Source organism: Alexandromys fortis, unplaced genomic scaffold (assembly GCF_014885135.2).
Source record: "Alexandromys fortis isolate MF-2015 unplaced genomic scaffold, M_Fortis_MF-2015_v1.1 scaffold_221, whole genome shotgun sequence".
In the NCBI taxonomy this organism is placed as follows: domain Eukaryota; kingdom Metazoa; phylum Chordata; class Mammalia; order Rodentia; family Cricetidae; genus Alexandromys; species Alexandromys fortis.
This window is the reverse complement of record NW_026068096.1, coordinates 2,068,934-2,092,282: the sequence shown is the minus strand read 5'-3', so window position 1 is coordinate 2,092,282 and position 23,349 is coordinate 2,068,934. Positions and strand designations below refer to the sequence as shown.

Genomic DNA, 23,349 nt, shown 5'->3' with positions numbered 1-23,349 from the left:
CCCGTGTGGGCCTCAGGCGATAGACTACCTCACTGAGGTTCCATGTGGGCTCCCATCCCGTGACCCTTAGGTCCTCTTACCCCGTGGTGCCTGGCAGATACCCCCCACTCAACTCACAGATGGTGACAAGCCTGGGAGGCTGGGAACCGCCTCGTGGGGAGGAGAGACTCCATCCCAGCCCAAGCAGGGCCAGCCCCACAGTCACCTCCTCTCTGCTTTGGTGTGTGTGAAACCCAAATAAAATGGCTTTCTGAGAAGCTGGAGAAACAGCCAGGACGCCAGGGCAGTGGGCTGGGCAGGAAGAAGCACTTTTACTGGTCTTTTCATCGGGCTCAGTGGTCTGCGTGGGCTCCAGGCCCGGACGCAGCTCCCTGCTGCCTGCAGGTCATGCCCTCTACTGCTGGCCTTCATTCAGGAGGCCTAGGCCTGAGGTTTGTGCTCTGGAAAGCCCTGGATCCAGGGGCATGTGGAGGGTCCATATTCCCAGCAGTCCTTGTGGTCCTGTGGCTGGTGGACTGAGCTGCAGCCTGGTGACTCCCCAAGAAAAGGGTAGGGTGAGTCTTACTCTAACATGCCAAAGTATCCCCGTGCCGCGGTGACAGACCTGTCCTTTGTCTCCAGTGCGCTGGGGGTGGAACTTGAGGTCTCTGATGGCTTGTGGGTGCCATGCGGATAAAGGAAAGGAAGGCCAGGTGGCGGTGGGGCACCCCTTAATCCAGCACTTGGGGGGCAGAGTAAGTTCTTGGTCAGCCAGAGTGGTCACACAGAGGAATCCTGCTGAAAAAAAAGAAAAGCAGCATTTGGTGCCCCTTCCCCATCGCAGGCCTCTCATGTCCAGAGTTCCTGTCTCTGGAGCAGTAGTCTACTGAACTGTGCTTAAAGGGACCCTGCCAGTCACAGCTGGTCACAGAAGGACAAAGAAGTTTGTAACGGAAGGAGACTGGGGAGTTGGGGACAGTTCACTTCTAGTTAACATGGTAAGAAAGCGGGAACTGGGGAGATGGCTCAAAAGTCCTGATTCGATTTCTCACAACCACGTGGTGGCTCACAACCATCTGTAATGAGATCTGCCCCTTCTGGGCTGTAGGCAGAAATAACAGGCAAGACACCAACCATAAATCTTTAGGAGAAAAAAATGTTAAGTAGGGGTGGGGGTGTGCACACATATAGTCTCAGCACTCTGGGACAGAGGCAGACTAATCTTGGTGGTTTCAAGCCAGCCCCAGTGAGTTCAAAGACAACCAGAGCTACATAGTGAGACTTTCCTCAAAAAAAAAAAAAAAAAAATCTTTAGGCCATCATCTACTACACACAATTTGAAGCCAGCCTGGTCTACGTAGAGATCAGACCAGCCAACAACAGTGCTCAGTAGGTGAAGGCTTGCCACTAAGCCCGAGGACAGGAGTTTCAGTAAGGACCCATGTGGTGAAAGGAGAGACTTGGCCCTGCAAGTTGCCTCTGTGGGAGTTAGGTATCAGAACGGTGCTAAAGGAAGCAAAAGACTTGTAAAAGCAACAGGGAAAGGAACACTGGGGATTTGATAGCTGCCACCTTTGCTGTCTCCAGAGACACTTTCTAAAACCACCCAGAGCAGGGTGTGAGGGAGGAGCTGTCACTTGTACTAGGTGGGCGGAACTTGGAAGGCCACCTGTCCTCACAGAAAGAAAGTGGGGAGACACACCCCAGACCACACATCTGCGCCAGCATGGAGGTCCACCAGTCCCTGCTGCTCTTGCTAGCTCTGGAGACGCTGTGGGCAGGTGAGCATGAAGAGGGAGCCAGTCTTCAGGGGCCTGGGGGGGGAGAGGTGGGGTTGCCTACTGAGAAATCCCTGAGGAATAGCCTCTACAAAAAGCACTTGCTGAGTGAGGCAGGAGGATTGCCATGGGTTTAGGATATAGCTTAAGTTAGTGGGCCATGTGCCTGGCATACGCAAAGGCTGGGTTCCATCCTGAGATGGCGCATGCCTGTCATCCCAGCACTGCAGGAGGAGACCGCAAGATTCAGAGCCACCCTCAGCTCTAGTTACTTTAAGGTGGGCTGGCTCTTCTGAGACCCTACTTTGAAAAAACAGCAGGGAAGGGGAGCGAGGGGAGCCCAACGTAGCAGCATCACATGCCTTTCATCTCTGAACTCGGTTTGGCCTGGGCTACTTAGACCTTGACAAGAAGAGCCACCCCACCGGGCAGTGGTGGCTACGCCTTTAATCCCAGTACTGGGGAGACAGAAGCAGGTTGGTCTCTGTGAGATGGAGGACAGCCAGTTCCAGACCAGCCAAGGCTACATAGTGAAAGCATCTTTAGGGGAGGACAACAGGTGATGCCTTCCGCCTACAACCCCAGCTCTAGAGCAGGAAGCAGGATCCCTGGGACTCAAGCAAGCTCTGGGAAAGACCTGGCCACAAACATTTAAGGTATAGCGTGTGGAAGACACCAAACTTGATCTGACCTCCATACACATGTGCACGTCCGCACATGTTCATGGTACACACACACTTTTTTGAGACGAGGTCTTAATATTGTAGTCCTGGCTGACCTGTTTGCCTCTGCCTCCTGAGGTGGGATTAGAGGTGTTGGTGTGTGCCACCACCCTCCAAATTTTTTACACTCATAATTGTTTTGAACCTTCTAGAACCTTCTCCAAAGCAAAAAGTGGAGGAGGAAGTTGACTCTTTGCAAGTATAAAGACTCTTCCTTAAGTTGCTGATTAGCCATTGGTCTCTCTGTGTGGTTACAACACAGTAACTTTGGAGAGTTGATGGAGATACACTGTAGCTCAGGCTACACCACCGAACCTGCCTCAGTCCCTGTGCCTCAGAGGGCAGAGCCCTCACCCAGCATGTCCCACCAGGCATTGTGCCAGCCTGTCCTCGCAGCACTGCTGAGGTGGAAGCAGGAAGACTGGGAGGTCAGGGTCACTCTCAGCTACATAGTCCCTGGCCAGCCTGGGCTACATGAGACACTGTCTCAGAAAAAAGTTAGTTTGTTTGTTTTTTCAAGGGGAAGAAAAAGAAGAAAGCATACACGGGTGGGAGGCTTCCTTGGATGGTAGAAAAGCTACTCAGTTATGGCTGCTGACTGCAAGGCTCTGCGGATACAGGTCAGCCTTCAAGTGTGCACACTGGCCCCATGAAATCAAAGGTCTCTCTTTCATTTACTCTTGGTTTAGGTTTCTTTTTTTCTTCTCCCCCCCCCTTTTTTTAGCTTCCAGAATTGAGCTTGGGGGAGGTGGTGCACCCTCAGGAGGATCTCTGTGAGTTCTAGGCCAGCCTGGTCTATGAGTGAGTTCCAGGGCTACACAGGGAAAACCCTGTCTCTATAAAATAAAGCTCAGGATTCATACATAACAGAGAACTCGGCTCTCTTCTGGCATGGGAACCAGCTCCAAGGAAGTAGTGGTGGGGCCGGAAAGGCTGTCTGGAGTAAGTGTGGACTGGCCATGTGGCTCAGGGCGCTGCAGGATCCTTAGGACATGATGGGAAATCAAGGAGATTTTGAGTTGGTTCACATTAAATTTTTATCAATATTTATTTTAAATTTTGTTTTGTTTTCAGACAGAGTTTCTCTGTGTAGCCCTGGCTGTCCCAAAACTAACTCCATAGATCCATAGACCAAGTTGGCCTTGAACTCACAGAGATCACCTGCTGCTTCCTGAGTGCTGGGATTAGAGGCGCACGCCACCACCTCCTGGTTTCGAGACAGGGCTTCTCTGTGGCTTTGGAGCCTGTCCTGTCTGGAGCTCTTGTAGATCAGCCTGGCTTCGAATTCACAGAGATACGCCTGTCTCTGCCCTGCTCCTGTTCCCACCTTTCCAGGCCTGGGATTACAGGCATGCAGCACTAGACCTTGTCTCTGTGGTGTGGGGGGACTAGAACAGCCAGGGCTTTGTGTGCAATGGGTAAGCTCTCCACGCTGAGCCCAGCCAGGCATCCTCAATCAACACATCCGTGATGTTCATAGAGGGATAATCCACACGCTGCTCAGCTCACTGACGTCCAGAGCCACACAAGACTGTAGGCACCAGTTGGGTGGTCGTGGCACAGGCCTTTAATTCGAGTACTCGAGAGGCAGAGACAGACATCTCTGAGTTTGAGGCCAGCCTCATCTAGAGAGTTCCAAGACAACACAGAGATACCCTGTCTCAAAAAAGAAAACAAAAAAGCAAACAAACAAAGAGTGTAGGCACTTCCACAACCCTAAGAACACCTACCCCCACACTCTGGCACCCACAAATCCACTTCCTGTTATGAAGTTTCACACCGTGTGGCCTTTTATGTCGGATTTTCCCCAGCACCGTGTCCTGAAGGTTGTTCCATTGATATGGCAAATATCAGAACCCACTCCTGTCCACTGGAAACAGAGGGGTCAGTCCCTCATCCATACATGCCCCCCCACCCCTGTGGCTACCAGTAACCTTTCCTCTCATTTTGTGTTCTATTTTGTAACATGGGGTGGTGGTGAGTGCAGTGCTTTCAGAGCACAGAAGGGGGCGTCAGATCCCCTGAAGCTATGAGTCACCCCCGGAGTGGGTGCTGGAAACTGAGCCCAGGTTCTGTCTCCAGCCTGGACCTACAGCTGAGGAGCATCTGAGCCTTGGGGCCTCATTGCGTCTGGGACAGGGGACAATGGGGATTTCAGACCACAGATCTGCTAGATTCAGGGCTTCCAGGCTCAGTGGAGGGTAGAGATGTAGCTTCTCTAACCTGCCCTCTCTGTCTCACTTCTCAGCAGGTAACACATTTGAGACCCACATCATTGGGGGTCAAGAGGCAGCTCCACACTCTCGCCCATACATGGCCTCTCTACAGAAATCGGGGTCCCATGTGTGCGGAGGAGTCCTCGTGCATCTAAAGTGGGTGTTGACGGCTGCCCACTGCCTGTCCGAACCGTGAGTATCCCACCCCCTCCCCCGAACCTCCAAAGACTCCCTATCTTAAGGGCTGAAGGACTCAGGCCAACCCTCTGAGGGTTAAGGCTGTTGGTTCTGGTCAAGTGGAAAAGACAGCTCCTTCCTGTGACCCCTAACAATCTGTGAAAGCCAACCTGCCAAGGAGACCAAGTCTGCATAGCAAGAACTGCCATCGAGACATCACTAAATACATCCATCCTGGGAGGGATGCACCCTGGGAGTGCCAGCCTAATGCCAAATCTCATCCTCAACACTAAAGGAAAAAACTCTGAGCCCTGAAGGTGTGCTTTAATCCCAGCCTTCGAGGAGGCAGAGGCAGGGGATCTCTAAGTGATCTACATAGTTCCAGAAAAGCCAGGACCAATATTAAGATCTTATCTTAAAAACAAGCAAAACAAAAAACCTGAAGTTAGCTCTTGTATTCCAGAAGTCTATTCCCTTGAGGGTCTCTCACTTGGCTGCAAGCGAGGATCCCTGATTCTTGTGGAAAGAGGTTATTTCGCTGTCGTTTGGATAGATGCAGGAAGTCTTCAGAGTCTCCCGATCTGGCGATCTGGCGCTGGGCAGGAGCCAGAGCAGGAAGTCTGGGGTAGGGGGTGGGGGTAGGGGGTCCGTGAAGATGGAAGATGATCTGCCAGGAGTGGGCTGGGGAGGATGCCGTGGGTGTGGGGAAGGAGGAACGACAGCTCTCAGGCTGCGGGCGGTTGTGTGCAAACAGAGTTCTGCATTGCAGGGTACAGCAGCTGAAGCTGGTGCTAGGCCTGCACCACCTCCATGACTTGCGAGATCCGGGCCTCACCTTCCACATCAAGGCAGCCATCAAGCATCCTGGCTACAACAACAACTATGAAAACGACCTGGCGCTGTTAAAGGTGCAGGATGGAGGGCCTGAGGGCCTGCCATGGCCCGACTTCCTCAGACACTCACTGCTCCTCTTGTCCCCACAGCTGGATGGACGGTTGCAGCCCAGCAGGAATGTCCAGCCGCTGGCTCTGCCCAGAAAGAACCAAGCCAGGCCGGCAGAAGGTGCTCAGTGCAGCACTGCTGGCTGGGGAAGGACCCACCATGGTGGGCCCCTAGCCCGCGCCCTGCAGGAGTTGGAGCTGAGTGTCCTGGACACCCGCATGTGTAACAACAGCCGCTTCTGGAACGGTGCCCTTGAGGAGGGCATGCTGTGCTTAGCAGCAGCAGCCAGGAACCAGGCGCCCTGCAAGGTGAAGGGGACTTGCAGGCTTGGGCGGCAACTCAAGCTGGCTTCTGACACCTTCAATGGGGCGAGGTGGGGGTAACACTCATCTCATTTCTCAGATGCAGAAACCGAGGCTCTGGGAGAGTAAACACACTGTCTAGGTTAGAAGTCAGGAGGAAGCCAGAGAATTGTGGTTTGAAATCCAGCCCACAGACTAGTCACCTAGGCCCAGAGCAAAGGCCCTGGGGTAGAAAGGAGAAGAAAGAAAAGGGGAAGGAAGATAGGAAGGCAAGGATGCACTGTGGCTTGTAAACCCAGGGCATCCCAGGCCCCTGGTCCACTCCGCAGGCACAAAAAACTCATCCATATCAATCACCTTCAACAGGGCGACTCCGGAGGACCCCTGGTGTGTGGCAGAGGCCAGGTGGATGGGATCCTGTCTTTCAGCTCCAAAAGCTGCACAGACATCTTCAAGCCCCCTGTGGCCACCGCTGTAGCCCCCTACATCCCCTGGATCAGGAAGGTCATCCGTCGTTGGCGTGATGACCAGGACACGCTCGCTGACCAGAGTGGGGAGGGACTAGGTGTACCTCTGAGGACCAATAAATGATGATGTGTCTGTAAAATCCAGCCCTGTCTGCCTCTGACCTCCGTAAGCCTCTGTTTTCTGGTGGCTAACACCAGCCTGCCTGCAGGGTGCCAAGGCAAGAACAATGGCAACAGGTCTGCCAGCAGGGGGCTCCAGCTGCCCTCTGCAGCTCTCCCTTGAGCTGGAGAGATGGGGAGGCTCCACACAATCCCCAACACAGCAGCTAAAGGGTCGTTCCAGTGGGTGTCAGCACATCCAGCATCAGTTCCAGAACATTCCACCCTAAAACAAAGCCCCATGTCCATGAGAGGTCCCTCCAGTCCCCCCCTAGGCCCAGGGCATCGTCCCTCTCTGGGTTCTTCTGGACATCTGTCGTGCGGTTTCACACTGTGTAGTCTTTGTGTCTTCAGGGTCCATCCAGACTGTGGCAGGTATGGGATCCTCCCTCTTCTGACTACCTGGTTTCCTATGACAGAAAGCGGATCAGCCAGAGAGAAATCATCACTACGGGTGTGTAAAATACATTCACAACAAGGGTGCCTGGGAAATCTGTCACTCAGCCCTTACCTGTCCTCTCTGCAGTTGGGGGCTGAGGCAGGAGGATTGCCTCTATTTCAAAGTCAACCTGCGCCATATGACACCCTGTCTCAAAAGTGGGGGTAAGCTATCTCTACAGCCTGCTCCCAGAATATTCTTTTTTCCCCTTGAGATAGTGCCGCGCAGCCCAGGCTGGCCTAAAATTCCCAGTCTCATGTAACTGAGAATGACCTCCTGACAACCCCTTCCAGGCCTGGGTGCTGGGGTGGCAGCCATGTTGTCGCTGCTGCTGCTCACACCCACCTGACCTCCGTGCTGGGGGAGCGTGCTCTGCTTAGCTGTTCCCCTCATTTCACAAAACGGCTTTGCAAGAACAGGAAGTCTGAGAAAGGCCAGCCAGAAGTCAGAGGGTGGAATTACAGCCATGAAGCTCAAACGCCTTTGGGCGACTTATTTTCCACCCTGCACTTTGTCCCAAAATGCTGGATTGACTCAGCCTTGTTCTCTGCCATGCCCCAGGGACATCCCTCCTGCCTCACCTGGCTCCGTAAAATAGGTTTCAAAGGTATCAGCAGATTAGCTTGGTTTTATAGGCGAATGGCAGGGAAAACAAAGCTGGGGTGGCGCCGGCACACCTAGGATCCCAGCCCTCAGAGGCTGAGGCGGCCAGGGCAAGGATTCCACACCAGGCAGGGCTATGCAGCCAGAGCGCAGCGGGGTGGGGTGGAAGTGGGGGGATTGGAAAGATGGCTCAGAGATTAAGAGCACTGGCTGCTCTTGCAAAGAGCGCCCACATGATGGCTCACTGACCACTTGTGACTCAGTTTCCAGGGGCTCAGACACCTCCTGTCCTCTGAAGCCCCCTCCTCAAAATAAAAGTAAATCTTAGAAGAAGAGGAGGGTGGGAGGGTCGTGGAGGGAATGGGAGGAGGGGACGGAGTGGGAATTTGGATTGGTGTTTTAAAAAAATCTAATAAAAAAAAGAAGAGGGAGGTAGAGGCCTGAGGCTTAGGGATTTGAGGCCTTCCTGGGCTACACGCGGAGACCCTGTTATCCCGCCTCCACTTCCCCAGCGACAGGCACGGCCTGTTCTGAACTTTGGATGACTGGGGTAGGCCGCCGGCACTCAGCTAATCAGCTCCCACTAGCTTTCTCTGTTTATTTTTCTTTTTATTTATATGTTTGTTTTGATTTTTTTGTGATAGGGTCTCTGTAGCTCTGGCTATCCTGTAATTCCCTATGGAGACCCACCTGGCCTCAAACTCACGGAAACAGCTCCAGCCTCTGCCTCCCTAGCACCAGGATTAAAGGAGTACACACCACACCGACTCTTGGTCATTTCTGAGAGGGCATCTTACTCTGTCCCAGGGTGACCTTGAAAATCCTTGGTAATCCTGTGCCTCTGCCCTCAGAGTTTAGGGAGTCTATAGTGCTAGCTACCAAGTCCCGCTGGGCTCATCTTCCAGGGGCGTTTGTGCTATCTCTGGCCGTTCACAAACAGCCCTGAAACCCTGGGTTGTGTGTGTGCAAGTTAACCTTCGGTATCAACAAAAGTTGTTTCAGTTTTGTCGGGGGTTTTTGTTTATTTATTTGTTTTTTGAAACATGTCTCTCAGTAGCTATGGAGCCTGTCCAGAACTCACTCTGTGGACCAGGCTGGGCTTGAGCTCCCAGAGATCCCCCTGCCTCTGCCTCCCGAGTGGGGTGCTGCGATTAAAGGCGTGCCTGACTGTTGTTTTGTTTTTTGAAACAGTTTCTCTGTCTAGTCCTGGCTGTGCTGCACTCTCTCCATAGGACAGACTGACCTTGAACTCACAGAGATCCGCCTCCAGAGGCCTCTACTGAGACCTGGGACCGCTGAAATGGCTAGCCTGGCTGTCCAGTCATTCCCAGAGATCTGCTTTTCCCTCCCTTCCAGTGCTGGGATTTCCAGCCCTTGATGCCACTTCAGTTCCTCTGCAGAGCTGAGCCCAGACCCTCGTGTTTGTACAACAGGGATTTTACTAGTTTCCCAGCCGGCCCAGCTCACTCTAGGTTTTCTCCCGCTGATTAACACTCTTGAGGCTGAACTGTGTGGGGGCACAGGAGGAGGCAGGCAGAGCTCTGTGAGTGTGAGGCTAGCCCTGGTCTACAGAGAGGTTCCAGGACAGCCAGGGCTACACAGAGAAATGTTGGAGGAGGCCGTTAGTTGGTTCCCGGCCACTTAGCCCCAAAATAATCACACAGAAACTGTATTAATAGAATCACTGCTCAGCCCATTAGCTCTAGCTTCTTATTGGCTAACTCTTACATCTTAGTTTAACGTATCTCCATTCATCTGTGTATCACCACGAGGTCGTGGCCTGCCAGCAATGTTTCAGCACATCTGTCTCCAGTGGAGGCTCCATGGCTTCTCTCTGACTCTGCCTCCTTTCTCCTAGTTTAGTTTTCCCCGCCTACCTAAGTTCTGCCCTATCAACAGGCCAAGGCAGTTTCTTTATTCCCCAGTGATTCTCACAGCACACAGAGGGGAATCCCACATCAGAGAAACCATGTCTTGAAAAACTTTAAAAAAAAAAAAATTATTGAAACTTTTACCCATAAACCCTCATGGCCCTTCCCAAGGATGTGGTGGCCTTTGTCCCTGCCTATACCTCTAGCAAGATTGGTAAGGCGTAAGAAGGAAGTGGCCAGCTGGAGCTCAGCCACCAGCCTTCATGTCACAACCTGCTGCACTTCCTCTCTGCCCTCATCCCTTAGCAGGGTTCTGGGGCGGCTCCAACTGGACACAGATCAGAGGGGCCTGGCCTGTATGTGACAGGCAAGATGTTTACTGGTGTTATCCAAGCCTTCTCAGCTGTCCCACCCAACCCCAAGAAGAGCAGGAGGCCAGGGGCTTATGAAGAGCCAGGCCCCCTCTGTGAACAAGAAAGAATATGGAGACCGGAGTGCTTGCCCTACCCGAGTAGTGCAGACCCATGTGGCTTTTCTCTCCTTCCTCTCTCTCCCTCCCCCCACTGGAGGCAAGAATGAGTTCTGTTGCCTCATCTGCCCTGGCTCGAGCTCGCAGTGATCCTCCTGCTTCAGCTTCCAGTGCTGGGGTGGCAGACATGAACCAGCACTGTCTGGTTCCCCCAGGACAGCACTGGACATCAGACCGACCCCTCAGATCCCGACTTGCAGCGGAGTGGAAACAGCCAGGCTGAGTGTCTGAGGTGGCTGGGACGAGGCCTGTGAGGCATGACAGGATTCCAGAGACGGCACACCATGAAGACGGAAGAAGAGCCAAGGAGAAGATCACCCTGCCACCACTTGCAGCTGTCCCAGAACCACACACAGGCTGTGAGCAACGATCGATCACAGAACACGGAAGGCCTGGCCCTCAGGATCAGAGCCTGTGTGCAGCCAGCACGGTGCGCATGCCTGCCATGTGAACTGCATGTCTGTCGCCGTGATGAAACAAGACCAAGGCAACTTAGGGAAGACAGTTGATTTGGGCTAACAGTTCCAGGTGGTTAGAGTCCGCTGTGGTGGGGCAGCATGGCCCTAGGTGGCAAGCGTGGTGGAAGGAACAGAAGCTGAGAGCTCACACAGTGAACCACAAACAGAAAGCGCCAACTGAAAATGGGGTGATATAATTCCTCCAGCAAGGCTGCACCTCCTAAACCTTCCCAAACCAGACCCAAGGGTATGGGGACATGTCAGTCAAACCACCACATGTCATCGCTGCATTTGAGAGAAGGGGTTCTATTCCCAGAACCCACAAAGTGGCTCACAAATCTCTATAACTTCAGTTTTAGACGATTCACTGCCCTCTTCTGGCTGCATTGGTAACTGCACCCATATGGGGCACACATATATATGCAGACACACACACAAAATAAAACTAAATAAACCTCATTTATACATGAATACATAATAATAAAAATAATTTAAGCCAGGTGGTGGTGATGCATGCCTTTAATCTCAGCACGAAAAAAAAAACAAAAACAAAAATAAAAAAATTTAAACATTCTTATAAAAGTTAAAAAAATAAACCGGGTGTGGTGGTACATACCTTTATTTTATTTACTTGTTTGTTTATTTTTTTTGTTTTGTTTTTTCCAGGCAGGGTTTCTCTGTAGCTTTGGAGCCTGTCCTGGAACTAGCTCTTGTAGACCAGGTTGGCTTCGAATTCACAGAGATTCACCTGTCTCTGCCTCCCGAGTGCTGAGATTAAAGTCATGCATCACCACCACCTGGCTTAAATTATTTTTATTATTATGTATTCATGTATAAATGAGGTTTATTTAGTTTTATTTAGTGTGTGTGTCTGCATATATATGTGTGCCCTATATGGGTGCAGTTACCAGTGCAGCCAGTGCTGGGATTAAAGGCGTGAGCCACCACCGCCCGGCCTTTACCTTTAAACCCAGTACTCAGGAGGCAGAGGCAGGTGGATTTCAGTAAGTTCAAAGCCAGCCTGGTCTACAAAGTCAGAATTGCTAACAGAGAAACCCTGCCTTGAAAAAAAAAAAAAGTTAAAAACAAAAGCTGCCAAACATAACAACAAATGTATATATTACAATTATATCTGAGTAGATCCAGGGGGTGGGAGAGTCAGAGAGCTGCCCCACCCACCCACCCAGAGCACAAGCAAGGGGAAAGCTTTTCTATAGGCTGGGCTAGCTCCTGGTGCTTCCACTTCCCATCCGCTCCTCAAGAGTCCTCCGCAGGTGGGCAAGTCAGAAAGAATTGCTGTGGTCTCTCATCTGCAGCCAGAGTTCCAGACCCTGGTCTGTGTACTTAGTGCCTGGGAGGGTCCTTCCTTCCTCTCCCAGACTCGGGGACTGGCTCTAAATGGGGCTTGATCCTCTTCCTCTGGCTCTACCTGGATTCCCCTGGGCGGCGTCTGTAGTCAGATAGTCAGAGGCTGTGGGAGTGAGTGGCTGGTGTGTGTGTGTGTGTGTGTGATCTCTAGTACAGTAAAATAAATAAATAAACGAAATGAAAAATATCCTGAGTTTTAGCCAAGTGCACTTTGGGGGGGGGGGTTCGAGACAGGGTTTCTCTGTAGCTTTGGAGCCTGTCCTGGAACTCGCTCTTGTAGACCAGGCTGGCCTATGAACTCACAAAGATCCGCCTGCCTCTGCCTCCAGAGTGCTGGGATTAAAGGCATGCACCACCACCGCCCGGCGGTAGCACACACTTTTTATCCCAGCACTTGGCAGAGAAGCATGGGATCTCTGAGTTCCAGGCCAGCCAGAGCTACACAGAGAAACTCTGTCTCGAAAAACAAAACAAAGCAACAACAACAAATCCCGAGTTTTAAATACACAACGGATAATTCTCAATATGTGTAAGTTCCAAACACTGGATGAAAAAGACCCTAAAAAAAGTTTTAAAATTATGACATTCAAATTTCATGGATTAGTTTGTGTTTAGTTGTTTTCTTCTTTTTTTATTTCATTTCATTTTATGTGCACAATGTTTTGCCTGTATGCATGTTTGTGCACCCTGTGTGCCTTGTTTTTGAGGTGGCCAGAAGCAGGCATCAGATCCGCTGGAGCTGGAGTTACAGATGGCTGCAGGCTGCCTGTGTGGGGGAGATAAAGCTGTCAGTACTTTTCAGGAGCTGTGCCATCTCTCCATCCCTCCTTTCCCTTTGCTCAGGGGTGCGTTTTTGTTTGGTTTGATTTTTGTTTTTGACACATCTCATGCAGCCCAGGGTGGCCTCAAACCCCTGAACTCCTGATTCTCGGGCTTCCCGGGTGCTGGATGGAATGTCAGGAATGCACCACCATTCCTGAAGGCTTTCCACGTTTTATCTGCTAATCCAGGCTGCTCTAGAAGCTGGACTTGGGAGGTCAGATGGCTAGGACATAGTCAGGCAAAAGGACCTCAGGAGGCTGCAGGCCATGTAGGGTCAGAGAGGACACAGAAAAGCCTGGGAGGGGGCTGGGCTCCTCTGTGTAAACACAGGCCCAGGCTTCCTGGCCAACCTTAAGTTTCCCAGAGGCTTGGACAAGTAGGGGGTTAGGAATTCCACACTTGGCCCGACCTTGTTTGTTTTGACCCTAAGGCCCTTTGATGCCAGCTGGCAGCTCCCCTGCCCTGGCCCTCGTTCTGCACGTAACTTGGAAGGCTTTCTCCATGAAGGCTTTGGGGATTCTGAGCAGTCCTGAGGCCCCCAAACCTCCGAGAGGCCGCTGAGGCTGAGTGTAAGTGGGTCCCAAAGCCCATAGTGTTTTACCATGGAGTCCTGGGCCCTCTAACACAAGGCTCCTGTAATCGCCATCACCTCTGTCCATGGCTGTGTCTTTCCTGGACATTTCCTAAGCTCCTGGCAGAGTGTGCCTACACTCAAAGGAGCTGCAGAGCTTGGTATGTGTTGCCTAGCTGATCTTGAACTCCAGTGTAAGCGATCCTCTGGCCTCAGACTTCAGACTCTGGAGCAAATTAGACCCATAGTTGGTTTTTGCTTTGTTCTGAGATAAGGTGTCTCTGTGGAACCACCCTGGCTCTTTGAACTCACTCTGTAGATCAGGCTGGCCTCAAACTCGGAGATCCCTCTGCCTCTGCCTCCCAATTGCTAGGATTAAAGGCGTGCGCCACCACAACCCAGCTCAACTACAATTTTTTTTTAAATGAAAAGGAGAGTGGGCGTGGTGGTGCACGCCTCTAATCCCATCACTCGGGAGGTAGATGCAGGTGGATCTCTGTCAGTTCGAGGCCAGCCTGGTCTACACGAGCTCGTTCCCAGGACAGGAACCAAAATCTACAGAGAAACCCTGTCTTGAAAATCAAAACAAAAAAACCCCAGAACAGCCAAAGGCATATGGAGAGGCCCTGTCTCAAAAGACAAAACAGAAGAAAGAAAAACAAGGAGAAAACTGAGAGAGAAAAACTTGAATCCACCAGAGGCCGCCCAGGACCCGGTCCCACCCCGTCGTGGGTGTGGCCTGTGCAGCGCTCCCCCACCCCCACCGAGCGGCCGGGGCTGAGTACGTGCTGAGCGCCGGACGCCGTACCTGCGACGCCGCGTGCGTGCGTGCTTGCGTGCTCGCGTGCTTTCGCGCGTGCGCGCGTCCCGCCCTCCCGTCCTTATAGAGCCGCAGCAGGGTCGCGCTTGGAGGAGTCGACATGGCGGCGGCATTGCTGCTGGCGCTAGGCTTTGCGCTCCTGGGCGGCCAAGGTGCCTCTGCGGCGGGTAAGACCTGGGACTCGGGTCACAGGTACCTAGGATGAGCCCCAGATTTGGGGGAACCCAGTGGTGTAGGGAGCCACAGCTTTGGTTCCCTACTCGAGGAGGAATAACTGGTTGTGGGTGACCCTCGAGTTGACCCCCAACCTGGGCTGGGCGACAGGGTGGAGGGAGGTGATCATGGGGAAACGGCCCTGGAGAGACAAATCTAAGGTTAGGGGTCTGGAGCTCTGGGGAGACATTCTAAGGTTGGGGGACCCGTAGAGGAACCGCCGCCTTGTGGTAGTCCCCACCTGGGCATGGGCTGGGAGGTAATCCCGAGGTTTTGGAGTACAGGAGTGGAAATGACCCCAGATTTGGGACAACTGGGGGTGGAGAGAACTGCCGTACTGTCCCCACTCCCGGAACAGGGTTGGGAGGTGACCCTGGGGGTTTGGAAGTTTGGGGGAGTTGGGAAAGAGGGGTCCCTGAGGACAACACCTCTGAGGTAGAGTGGTCATGGGCAGAGCTATCTCTGTTAACACCTGGGTAGCAGGGCTGAGCTGGGAGGTGACCCCGGAGATTGACGACCTCCTGGTTTAGGGATCCAGGGATAAAAGGAATCACCTCGCTGACAGTACCCCCACTTGAAAGACAGGGCTGGGAAGTTATCCTGGGGACTGAGGAAGCTGCCACTGTGGTCCCCACCTAGGGAACACGTCAGGAAATGATCCCAAGTTTGGGGGACCTGGGAGTGGAAGGAATTGCAGTCTTGGTGTCCCTGCTCAAGGAACAGGGTAGGAGTGACAGTCCTAATTTGGAAGTTAGATCTACCACTCTGTGGAGGATCAGGGTAGATGAGAGGAAGCCTTTCCGGAAAGGTGTGGGGAACAACCCCCAAGGGGCTGGGGGACTAGGGTGAAAGCTACCATTTCAGTGTATCTAAACTTGGGGTGCAGGGAGGGGGTCCAGAAGTGCTTGGGAGCGATGTCTCCACGTTTGGGCCTGTGGGAGGCAGTGTCTGAGGTTGTGGTGATGTGAGGGTAATGGAAACCAAACACTTGGTCTCTTCACCTGAGGGGAGGTCTTGGGGACAATGTGGGGGATGGAGCCGAGGAAGGTGCCACATTGATGTATCTACTTATTGAGTTCAGGGCTACGACACTTCTTGGGGAATCTGTAAGAATGAGAGTAAGTTGGCCATGGGGTGGGGGACAGCTTTGCCTGTGCCCCTGGTGTTATCTGGGTGGGGAGTTCCTGAGAGTGGAAGTCTCACAGGTCTCTTCAGGTGTTCCCAGCTGTCCCCGTCCTCGCTGGAGTGAGCTCCCAGGCTTGCTGTAGTCCAGGGCTGTAGTCACTCTCCCTGGTCCTTGCTCTCACGCCCCTGGAGTGAAGCTTCACAGGTCTGGGAACTGTTGAATCATCCTTGTGCACGAGATTCCCGGTGACTGAGGCCCCGCACACTCAGTTGGCTCCTGCCCTGGAATCTGGCCTGTTCTAGCCTGGTTGGGGCTCAAAAGGGAAACTGAGGTCCTAAGGTAGGGAAGGCTGGTGCTCAAGGTCACGGCAAGGTGGATCTTAGAAGGCAGTGTGGCAGGCCTGGAGCAAGCAAGCTGCTCTCCTGCCTATTCCAGACAGCAGGCAAAGGGCAGAACCCAAGCTCTGCCAGAGAATTGGGGCACATGGCTGCCATCCCCAACAGCAGTGGATTTGGGAGGGGGCTATGCCTGGCAGCAGTGCCCTGGGTTAATCCTGACCTGCTTTTCCCAGTCCCTCTTCCTCGTCATCAAAACATCTTGAGGTGCCCTATGAGGCTGGCTCTCGGGTGCAGATAGCTGCCCCCGGCAAGGTGGACACAGCTGATAAACTGCCCTGTCCTGGATGGGGAGCCTGGCTTGAGTCCCCCACCCTGCCTGGGCACAGGTCCAGTGGCTTCCTGCCTGGGGTTAAACAGACCTTTGCAGTGCCCAGGAGCCAAGCACAAAGTGTAGCTTGCGGGCAGGGCCCAGCCCTTCCTGGGAACAGCCCCACAGTCAAACAGCTTGGGCAGGGCTCAGGTCAGGCAGCAATGTGCCATTTTCACTGTCTGCTGCACATGGGGCGGGGCTTCACCTCGAGGGCCTGTTTTTTCCTGATTGTCTGAGTGAGGCTGGGTTGGACTCTAGGGCCTCTTACAGTTCCACACAGCCTGGAGTACACCTGTTTTCCCAGTGATCACCTCAGGTGATGAGCCTCCAGCCTGGGTCAGCCCTGGGTAGCGGGACACTGGGTATGGGCTGCCCTCCAGAGTAGTGCCCCCTTCCTGCACCCTGGAGTGCTGGCTTGTTTACCCATGGCCCAGTCTGGCCCTGCTCCCACCCTGCTGAGAGTGGGCAGGGAGGATGGCGCTGTTTTTAGACCTAGGTGACTGCTGGAAGCTGCGGGCTGCAGGTCACGTGGCCAGATTTCCAGCTTGACTTCTCAGAGGCCCTAAGGTTGGGATCAGAGGTATTGGTCACGCCTAAGTAGAGTAGATGGTACCTTTCCAGAGGTCTACACCCCACCTGTGTCTAGACACTGGGGAGGTCAGTGACAGATGCCAGGAATACCACAGGCCTTCCTGCATCCCTGAGACTAGATTGAGGACTACCTAGTGGGTCCTAATGGCCTGCCTTGTGGCCATTCGGCTGCTCCCTAGAACATGGCAGCCATATTCCTGATGGACGATTCTCAGTGCCTCTTCAGAAACCCTGCTGGGGCTGTGGTCCTGGGGGCACCTGTCTTTCCTGACTGGCAGCCCCAGGTAAGCTGACATTGATAGAGACATCCTGGAGTAGTGGGCAGGGAAGGGAACCAAGGGAAAGGGCCAGGCTATGGCCTCTCCTACCCTCATTTTTGCCACACCCACTTGCCCAGAGGTCTGGGAGATCTCAGCTCTGGAATGTAGGTTATTAGGAAACCAGCTCACCGTCAGAGCTGCTGTGTGTGCCTTGGGGCCACATAGGTGACAGGTACCTACTTTGGTCCCCACCTCCCAATACAGGGCCTCAGGGCCCAAACCCGTATGCTTGTACCTTCAGACACATCCACATCCATGCCTTGTGCAGACATGCAAGGACCTGAGTGTCCTGGGTCCCTTTGTCCTGTCTTACTTTTTCATTTTGGAGACAACTTTAACCACTGTCCCTCTGGTCTCAAAATTCCTTGCAGCCCTCCTGCCTACACCTCCCACGTGAGGGAATTACAGGGGAACCACAACACCTGGCTCCTGTTTTCTGTTTTTCCTTTTAAAATTACATTTGTGTGTCTGTCTTGTGTGTCTGTTGATTGTGCACAAGTCTTGAGGGTTGAGCTCAGGACTTTAGACTTGGTGGCAGCCACCTTTGCCCAGCCATTTGTGTTTTGTTTTCCGCCTAACTTCTTCTCCCCACAAGCTGAAAGGAGATAGTGTTTGCTGAGTTTGCCGCAGACCAGGCCATGTGGTAGGCCCTGGTGGTTGTCCTTCCTCCCTGTCTTCCCTCCCTTGTAGTGATAGGTGCTAACCCTCTCCCATAGCTGGCTTCCTCAAGGCGCCGCTTTCCCAGGAGCAGTGGGCGGGAGGCAGTGTGGTCCTGCACTGTGAGGCCGTGGGCAGCCCCATCCCTGAGATCCAGTGGTGGTTTGAAGGGAATGATGCCAACGACAGCTACTCCCAGCTCTGGGACGGCGCCTGGCTGGACCGCGTTCGCATCCATGCCACCTACCGCCAGCATGCGGCCAGCACACTGTTTGTGGACGGGCTCACCGCAGAGGATACAGGCACCTACGAGTGCCGGGCCAGCAGTGACCCTGACCGCAACCACCTGACCCAGCCACCCAGGGTCAAATGGGTCCGTGCCCAAGCAAGCGTGGTGGTCCTTGAACGTGAGTGGCCAGGACACCTGTTCCCTGTGTTTACCTCGTGTGCTGCTCAACCCTGGCTCCCTCTGTAGAACCAGGTGCTGCTCTGCCCTACCTGGGGACATCCCTGTCATCTTGCTGGGTGCAAACTGGTCCTGCCCCCCATAGGAGGATCCTGAGCTCCCATCCTGTTGTCTGTGTAGCTGCCCTGCTGGTGTTTGTCTAGTTGGGATGGGGTCTGCTGCCCAAGTGTTCACTCTGACTGCTGCATACTTGAGGGGTTGAGTCAGGTGGCAGGCTCCCCAGAACCTTCTGGGGACTGGTTTCTAGTTCTGAGTGAAGGAAACATGAGGCACCCACATGGTTTTGTTATGTTGGGATCTGGGCCTGGTGCTACCCCTGAAGCCATAGCTGTGGGAGCAGCAGGCAGGGTCTTGGGCAGCGAGTGCCTTGCCTTGGAAATGGATTTCTAGTGGGACGCGTGCCCTAGGAGTTTGGGCTGCAGGGTGCATCCACTGGGATTCCAAAAGCAGCCTTCGTGGGTATGGGGCAGTGTAGGGCTGAGCCCCTTAGCTCCTAAGCTGACTTTGTTCTGTGGCCTCTCAGCGGGCACCATCGTAACCTCGGTCCAGGATGCTGACTCCAAGACATACCTTACCTGCGTTTTGAACAGCAGTAGCGTCGACGTGGTTGGCCACCGCTGGATGAGAGATGGCAAGGTGCTGCAGGAGGACACGCTGCCTGACCTGAAGATGCAGTACATGTGAGTCCATGCTTCTCGTGAACTGCACAGAGCCTGTGTCGGGAGGGGGCCACCATACTTGTGGGCTCCTTACCTCAACCACTCTGCCTCCTACAGCGTGGACACAAATGACCGCTCTGGGTACTATTCCTGCATCTTCCTTCCCGAGCCCGTGGGCAGGGGTGACATCCGTGTGGAGGGTAAGCTGGGTAGCCAAGAGGTAGCTGTGCGTGGGCAGGGACAGTCTGCAAGCTTGGGCACCAGGCTCTCGCCTTATCCTCACAGGGCCACCTCGGATCAAGGTGGGAAAGAAGTCAGAGCACTCCAGTGAGGGGGAGAACGTGAGGCTGGTCTGCAAGTCTGAGTCGTCCCACCCTCCTATCACCGAGTGGACCTGGTTCAAGACCTCTGACTCTGGGGACCAGGTGAGGGCTCTGTGGGACATGAGGCTTCAGAGATGACAGGGACAGAGGGCCTTGGAGGACCATGCGGGAAAGGCTGCGGCAGACCTTGACAAGCCCCTCTTCCCCAGCTCATCACCAATGGCTCCGAGAGCAAGTACATCGTGATATCCACAGCGGAGAAGACAGAGCTGACCATCACCAACCTCGACATCAGCAGCGACCCTGGCACCTACATGTGTAACGCCACCAACGACCAGGGCAGCGTCCAGGAGAGGATAACACTGCGCGTGCGTAGCCGCCTGGTCGCCCTCTGGCCCTTTCTGGGCATCGTGGCCGAGGTCCTGGTGTTGGTCACCATCATCTTCATTTATGAGAAGCGACGGAAGCCAGACCAGACCCTGGACGAGGATGACCCTGGTGCTGCTCCACTGTAAGTCCAGCTTACTGTGTGCTCCTGGGAGCCGCTGCTGTCCTGTAAAAATGGGGGGGGGGCAGCATTCAGTGTTGCACCCATCTTTCATGGGCCTCGATGGTTCCGGGAAGGTGGGTCCCCACTCTTAGAACAATGGCCAGATTCCCCTCCCAGTGGGGCTGAGGTCAGCCGGCCCTGTGCCTCTCAGTGCTGAGCTCTTTTTTTGTTTCCTCAGGAAGGGCAGCGGGCATCACATGAACGACAAGGACAAGAGTGTACGCCAGAGGAATGCCACCTGAGTGGCAGAGCAGGCGGGGGTGTGGGCACCTGGACACCTGACCCCAGCCAGTGTCTACCTCCACTCTTGTGTCCCATCTTGTCCCAACCCGAGCCTACCCACCCCAACCTGGGTGAAGACAGCCTCACCTTGTAGAAAGCCCACCTGGAAGAAGCAAGCCGCCCACAGCACCCCTGTTTCTAGTTTAAACTAAACAAGGTTTCTATATAGAGAATCTGTTCCTTAGGGGTTTTGTTTTTGACTTTAAGCGTGTCAGATAGCCCCGTGGAGTGCGGGAATGGGGCCTTGCCCTTGGCCATGGGGGAGAGACAAGGGTAAGCTCCGACTTCTTGGTGGAGGGAACTACCACCTGGTCCCTGTATCAGACAGCCCATCCCCACCATGGACAACATGGCTGGGCCTGCTGGGACCCCACAAATAAAGACCTACCCCGCCATGTGTGTGTTCACTATGTGGGGTTCCAAGAGCCCATCTTAGAGGGAAAGAGTGTTGCCATCGGGGACTGGAGAGGGGTGTAGTTGATCAGGGCTTGGGATGTAGACAGTGAAGGGTGTCATTCCTAGGGCAGTTCCTCGTTGTGACCTCAACCATAAAATTTTCATTGCTTTTTTTTTTTTTTAAGATTTGTTTATACAATATCCTGCCTGCAGGCCAGAAGAGGGCACCAGCTCTCATTATAGGTGGTTGTGAGCCACCATGTGGTTATTGGGTATTGAACTCAGGACCTCTGGAAGAGCAGTCAGTGCTCTTTGACCGCTGAGCCATCTCTCCAGCCCCTCATTGCTTCTTTTTTTTGGGGGGGGGTGTTTGAGACAGGGTTTCTCTGGCTTTGGAGCCTGTCCTGGAACTAGCTCTTGTAGACCAGGCTGGTCTCGAACTCACAGAGATCTGCCTGCCTCTGCCTCACAAGTGCTGGGATTAAAGGCGTGTGCCACCACCGCCCGGCCTCATTGCTTCTTCTTAAGTGATTTTGCTACTGTTTTGAATCAGAGTGTAGCTATCTGATACGCCACCCCTATGAAAGGGCCCTTTGACTTGCACAGGGGTTGAGAGCCACACTGCCCTAGGGTATCCGAGAAAAGCTGGCCTCTTGAGGGTGCTGTTGACCACACTGACATCCTGTGCTGCCCTCTGGCCTAGTACTGACTGATCCAGCTGTTGGACACCCACTTTCTAGGAAGTGCTGGGTTGCGGGGAGATGGGCGGGGCCTGGGTACTTGCTGGATCCACAGGATGGACAGGTAGCTTCAAGCCAAGCTGGCTTTCACACCTAGGTTTTGGGCAGGGGTCAGGACAGGTGTGTATGTAGGGTGTTATTGCATGGTTTGGCTCCAGAGAGATGGGACCCTGCAGCCAGCTTTGGTCCCAGCAGAGTGCTACCCAGAGTAGTGGCATTCAGGGAAAGCTGGGTTCCTTGGGGACTGTTAGGCCTTTCAGAGAACGGCAGGTAAAATTGGAACTGGAGTCCTGCCTTCCAGCCACCAGAGGGCGCTGCGCAGTGTCCCTCTGATAAGACCTGTGTTCCTGGAGCCATGCAACTAAAAATGGCCAGGATATCTGCAGTGCGCACCTGCAACTGGATATACCTGGGCACCTCGCTCTCATGTGTCCCTGATACTACCTCCTTAGGGCAAAGTCCGTTCTGCCTGCGCAAGTGTCCACATGGACATTAGAAGCCCAGGATATCCACTCAGCACTGCCTGCCTATGGTGTGCCTGGGGTTATGTCTGTGAAGCAAGCCCCCAGTTGCAGGAGCAGCCCCACTCTCTGTGCTCTCTTCCTCCGGGGCCCTAAGCCTGTGGGACTTAGATCCAGAAAAAACGGCGCAGTGAGGGTTTAGAAAGTGAGGCTTACTGAGGGCTCCCCTTCAAAGCAGTGTTCCAGGGGACATACCCCACATCATCCAGGTTCTTGTACATACAACTAAAGCTGAGCATCCCTCGGCTCAGGATAGTGCAGGCTCCGTTTCAGAGATGGGCACAGGACGATGTGTCAAACATTTAGAATGATCTGAAACTGGCCTCTGGGGTACTCTCTGGGAGCCACAGGGTCACAGGGGTCCCAGCCCCCAACTGGCAGGCAGAGACGGTGCCCAGGGCCTTGGTAAAACAAAGGCCTATTGACAGAGCTGGGGCCCACAGGGGCCCAGCAGCTGGCTGCTCACTTCCGCTCCAGGCAGACAGGGCTGCCTGTGCCTCTCCAGCTCCTGGTTCACCTCTTCTGCCCAATTGTAGCCCGTAAGGATGGTATGCTGGTGGGCAGGAGGGCCAGGTTGTCCTGCCTGGACTCCATCGTGCAGCTGTGGAGGAACCCAAGGACCAAGGAAGGAACAGCAAGGGAGGTCAAGCAGGGTAGCAGAACTGAGGTAAAGGTTACTCCATGAAGTCCATCAGAGACGAGGCCTCCTTATGAACCGGCTGTTCCACATCCGGGTGTCTGCAGGAGGAGCATCTTGGCAAGTCTGGCATGGCAGTGCATGCCTGTCACCTCAGCCCTCCGGAAGCAGACGGGAGGATCAGGAGGAGACCAAAGAAAAACACAGAGAGCCCCTCCCCCACTTAATAGGAAGATGCTGGGCTGTGTGGATCAGAACCTGGGGAGTCTTACCCTTCAGGCCTGGAAGCCCACTGTCCAGATCCTGCCAGCCAAGGAGTTCAACTTTGGTTGCTGATTGCTGCTGGGACCAGCTTCCCTACTGTCCACCCCTTCCCTGGCCTAGTTCTGTATCCATTCAAAACACCCAGGAATCCTAAATAGGAAATGACTGGTTACTGCTGGGAGGGTGGGCAGAGGGGTTGGGGCTGAGACAATGAGAGAAGGCTGACAGAAACCCTTGGAACAAATGATCACATTCCTAGGGTCATCAATTTGTTTTCCAAAAGGTGATGAGATAGTGTGTGTGTGGAGGGGGTTATAGGGCTGAGATGAAGTGTGTGTGGAGGGGGTTATAGGGCTGAGATGAAGTGGGGGGGGTTATAGGGCTGAGATGAAGTGGGTTATAGGGCTGAGATGAAATTAAGGGTGTGCACAACTACACTCAGACATTGATTGATTGGCAGGGTCTCACCAAGTAGCGCTAGCTGGTTTGCAATTCACCATGTAGATCAGGTTGGTCTCAAATTCAGAGATGTACTTGCCTTATCAAGGACTGGTGTTACAGACAAGGGCCAATATACCTGGCATAAAACAATTTGCTGAGAAACTGGAGTAAAGAAGGCTGGGTGCTTTAAGAGCATTTATTGTTCTTGCGGGGATCCTGGGTTTGGTTCCCA

The 23,349-nt window shown here is 53.6% G+C and overlaps 2 protein-coding genes across 6 annotated transcripts; both read left to right on the top strand.

Annotated features, from left to right (window-relative positions):
• The first annotated feature begins 147 nt into the window (after window positions 1-147).
• Gzmm (granzyme M) lies at window positions 148-6,708 on the top strand. Of its 4 annotated transcripts, XM_050123332.1 has the most exons (6): window positions 148-977; window positions 1,567-1,760; window positions 4,728-4,887; window positions 5,642-5,780; window positions 5,856-6,122; window positions 6,483-6,708. In XM_050123332.1, exons 2-6 carry the CDS (start codon window positions 1,706-1,708, stop codon window positions 6,705-6,707), a joined length of 846 nt encoding a protein of 281 aa, XP_049979289.1. In that variant the 5' UTR covers window positions 148-977; window positions 1,567-1,705; the 3' UTR covers window position 6,708. The 4 variants fall into 4 exon arrangements, with proteins under 4 accessions (XP_049979289.1, XP_049979290.1, XP_049979288.1 ...); XM_050123333.1 differs by having other exon boundaries at window positions 148-1,760; window positions 4,731-4,887; XM_050123331.1 differs by having other exon boundaries at window positions 148-1,760.
• Window positions 6,709-14,223: 7,515 nt separating this feature from the next.
• Window positions 14,224-20,513, top strand: Bsg (basigin (Ok blood group)). Of its 2 annotated transcripts, XM_050123337.1 has the most exons (7): window positions 14,309-14,390; window positions 17,898-18,245; window positions 18,828-18,984; window positions 19,081-19,163; window positions 19,249-19,388; window positions 19,496-19,797; window positions 20,015-20,513. In XM_050123337.1, exons 1-7 carry the CDS (start codon window positions 14,324-14,326, stop codon window positions 20,076-20,078), a joined length of 1,161 nt encoding a protein of 386 aa, XP_049979294.1. In that variant the 5' UTR covers window positions 14,309-14,323; the 3' UTR covers window positions 20,079-20,513. The 2 variants fall into 2 exon arrangements, with proteins under 2 accessions (XP_049979293.1, XP_049979294.1); XM_050123336.1 differs by lacking the exon at window positions 17,898-18,245 and having other exon boundaries at window positions 14,224-14,390.
• Window positions 20,514-23,349: the final 2,836 nt, after the last annotated feature.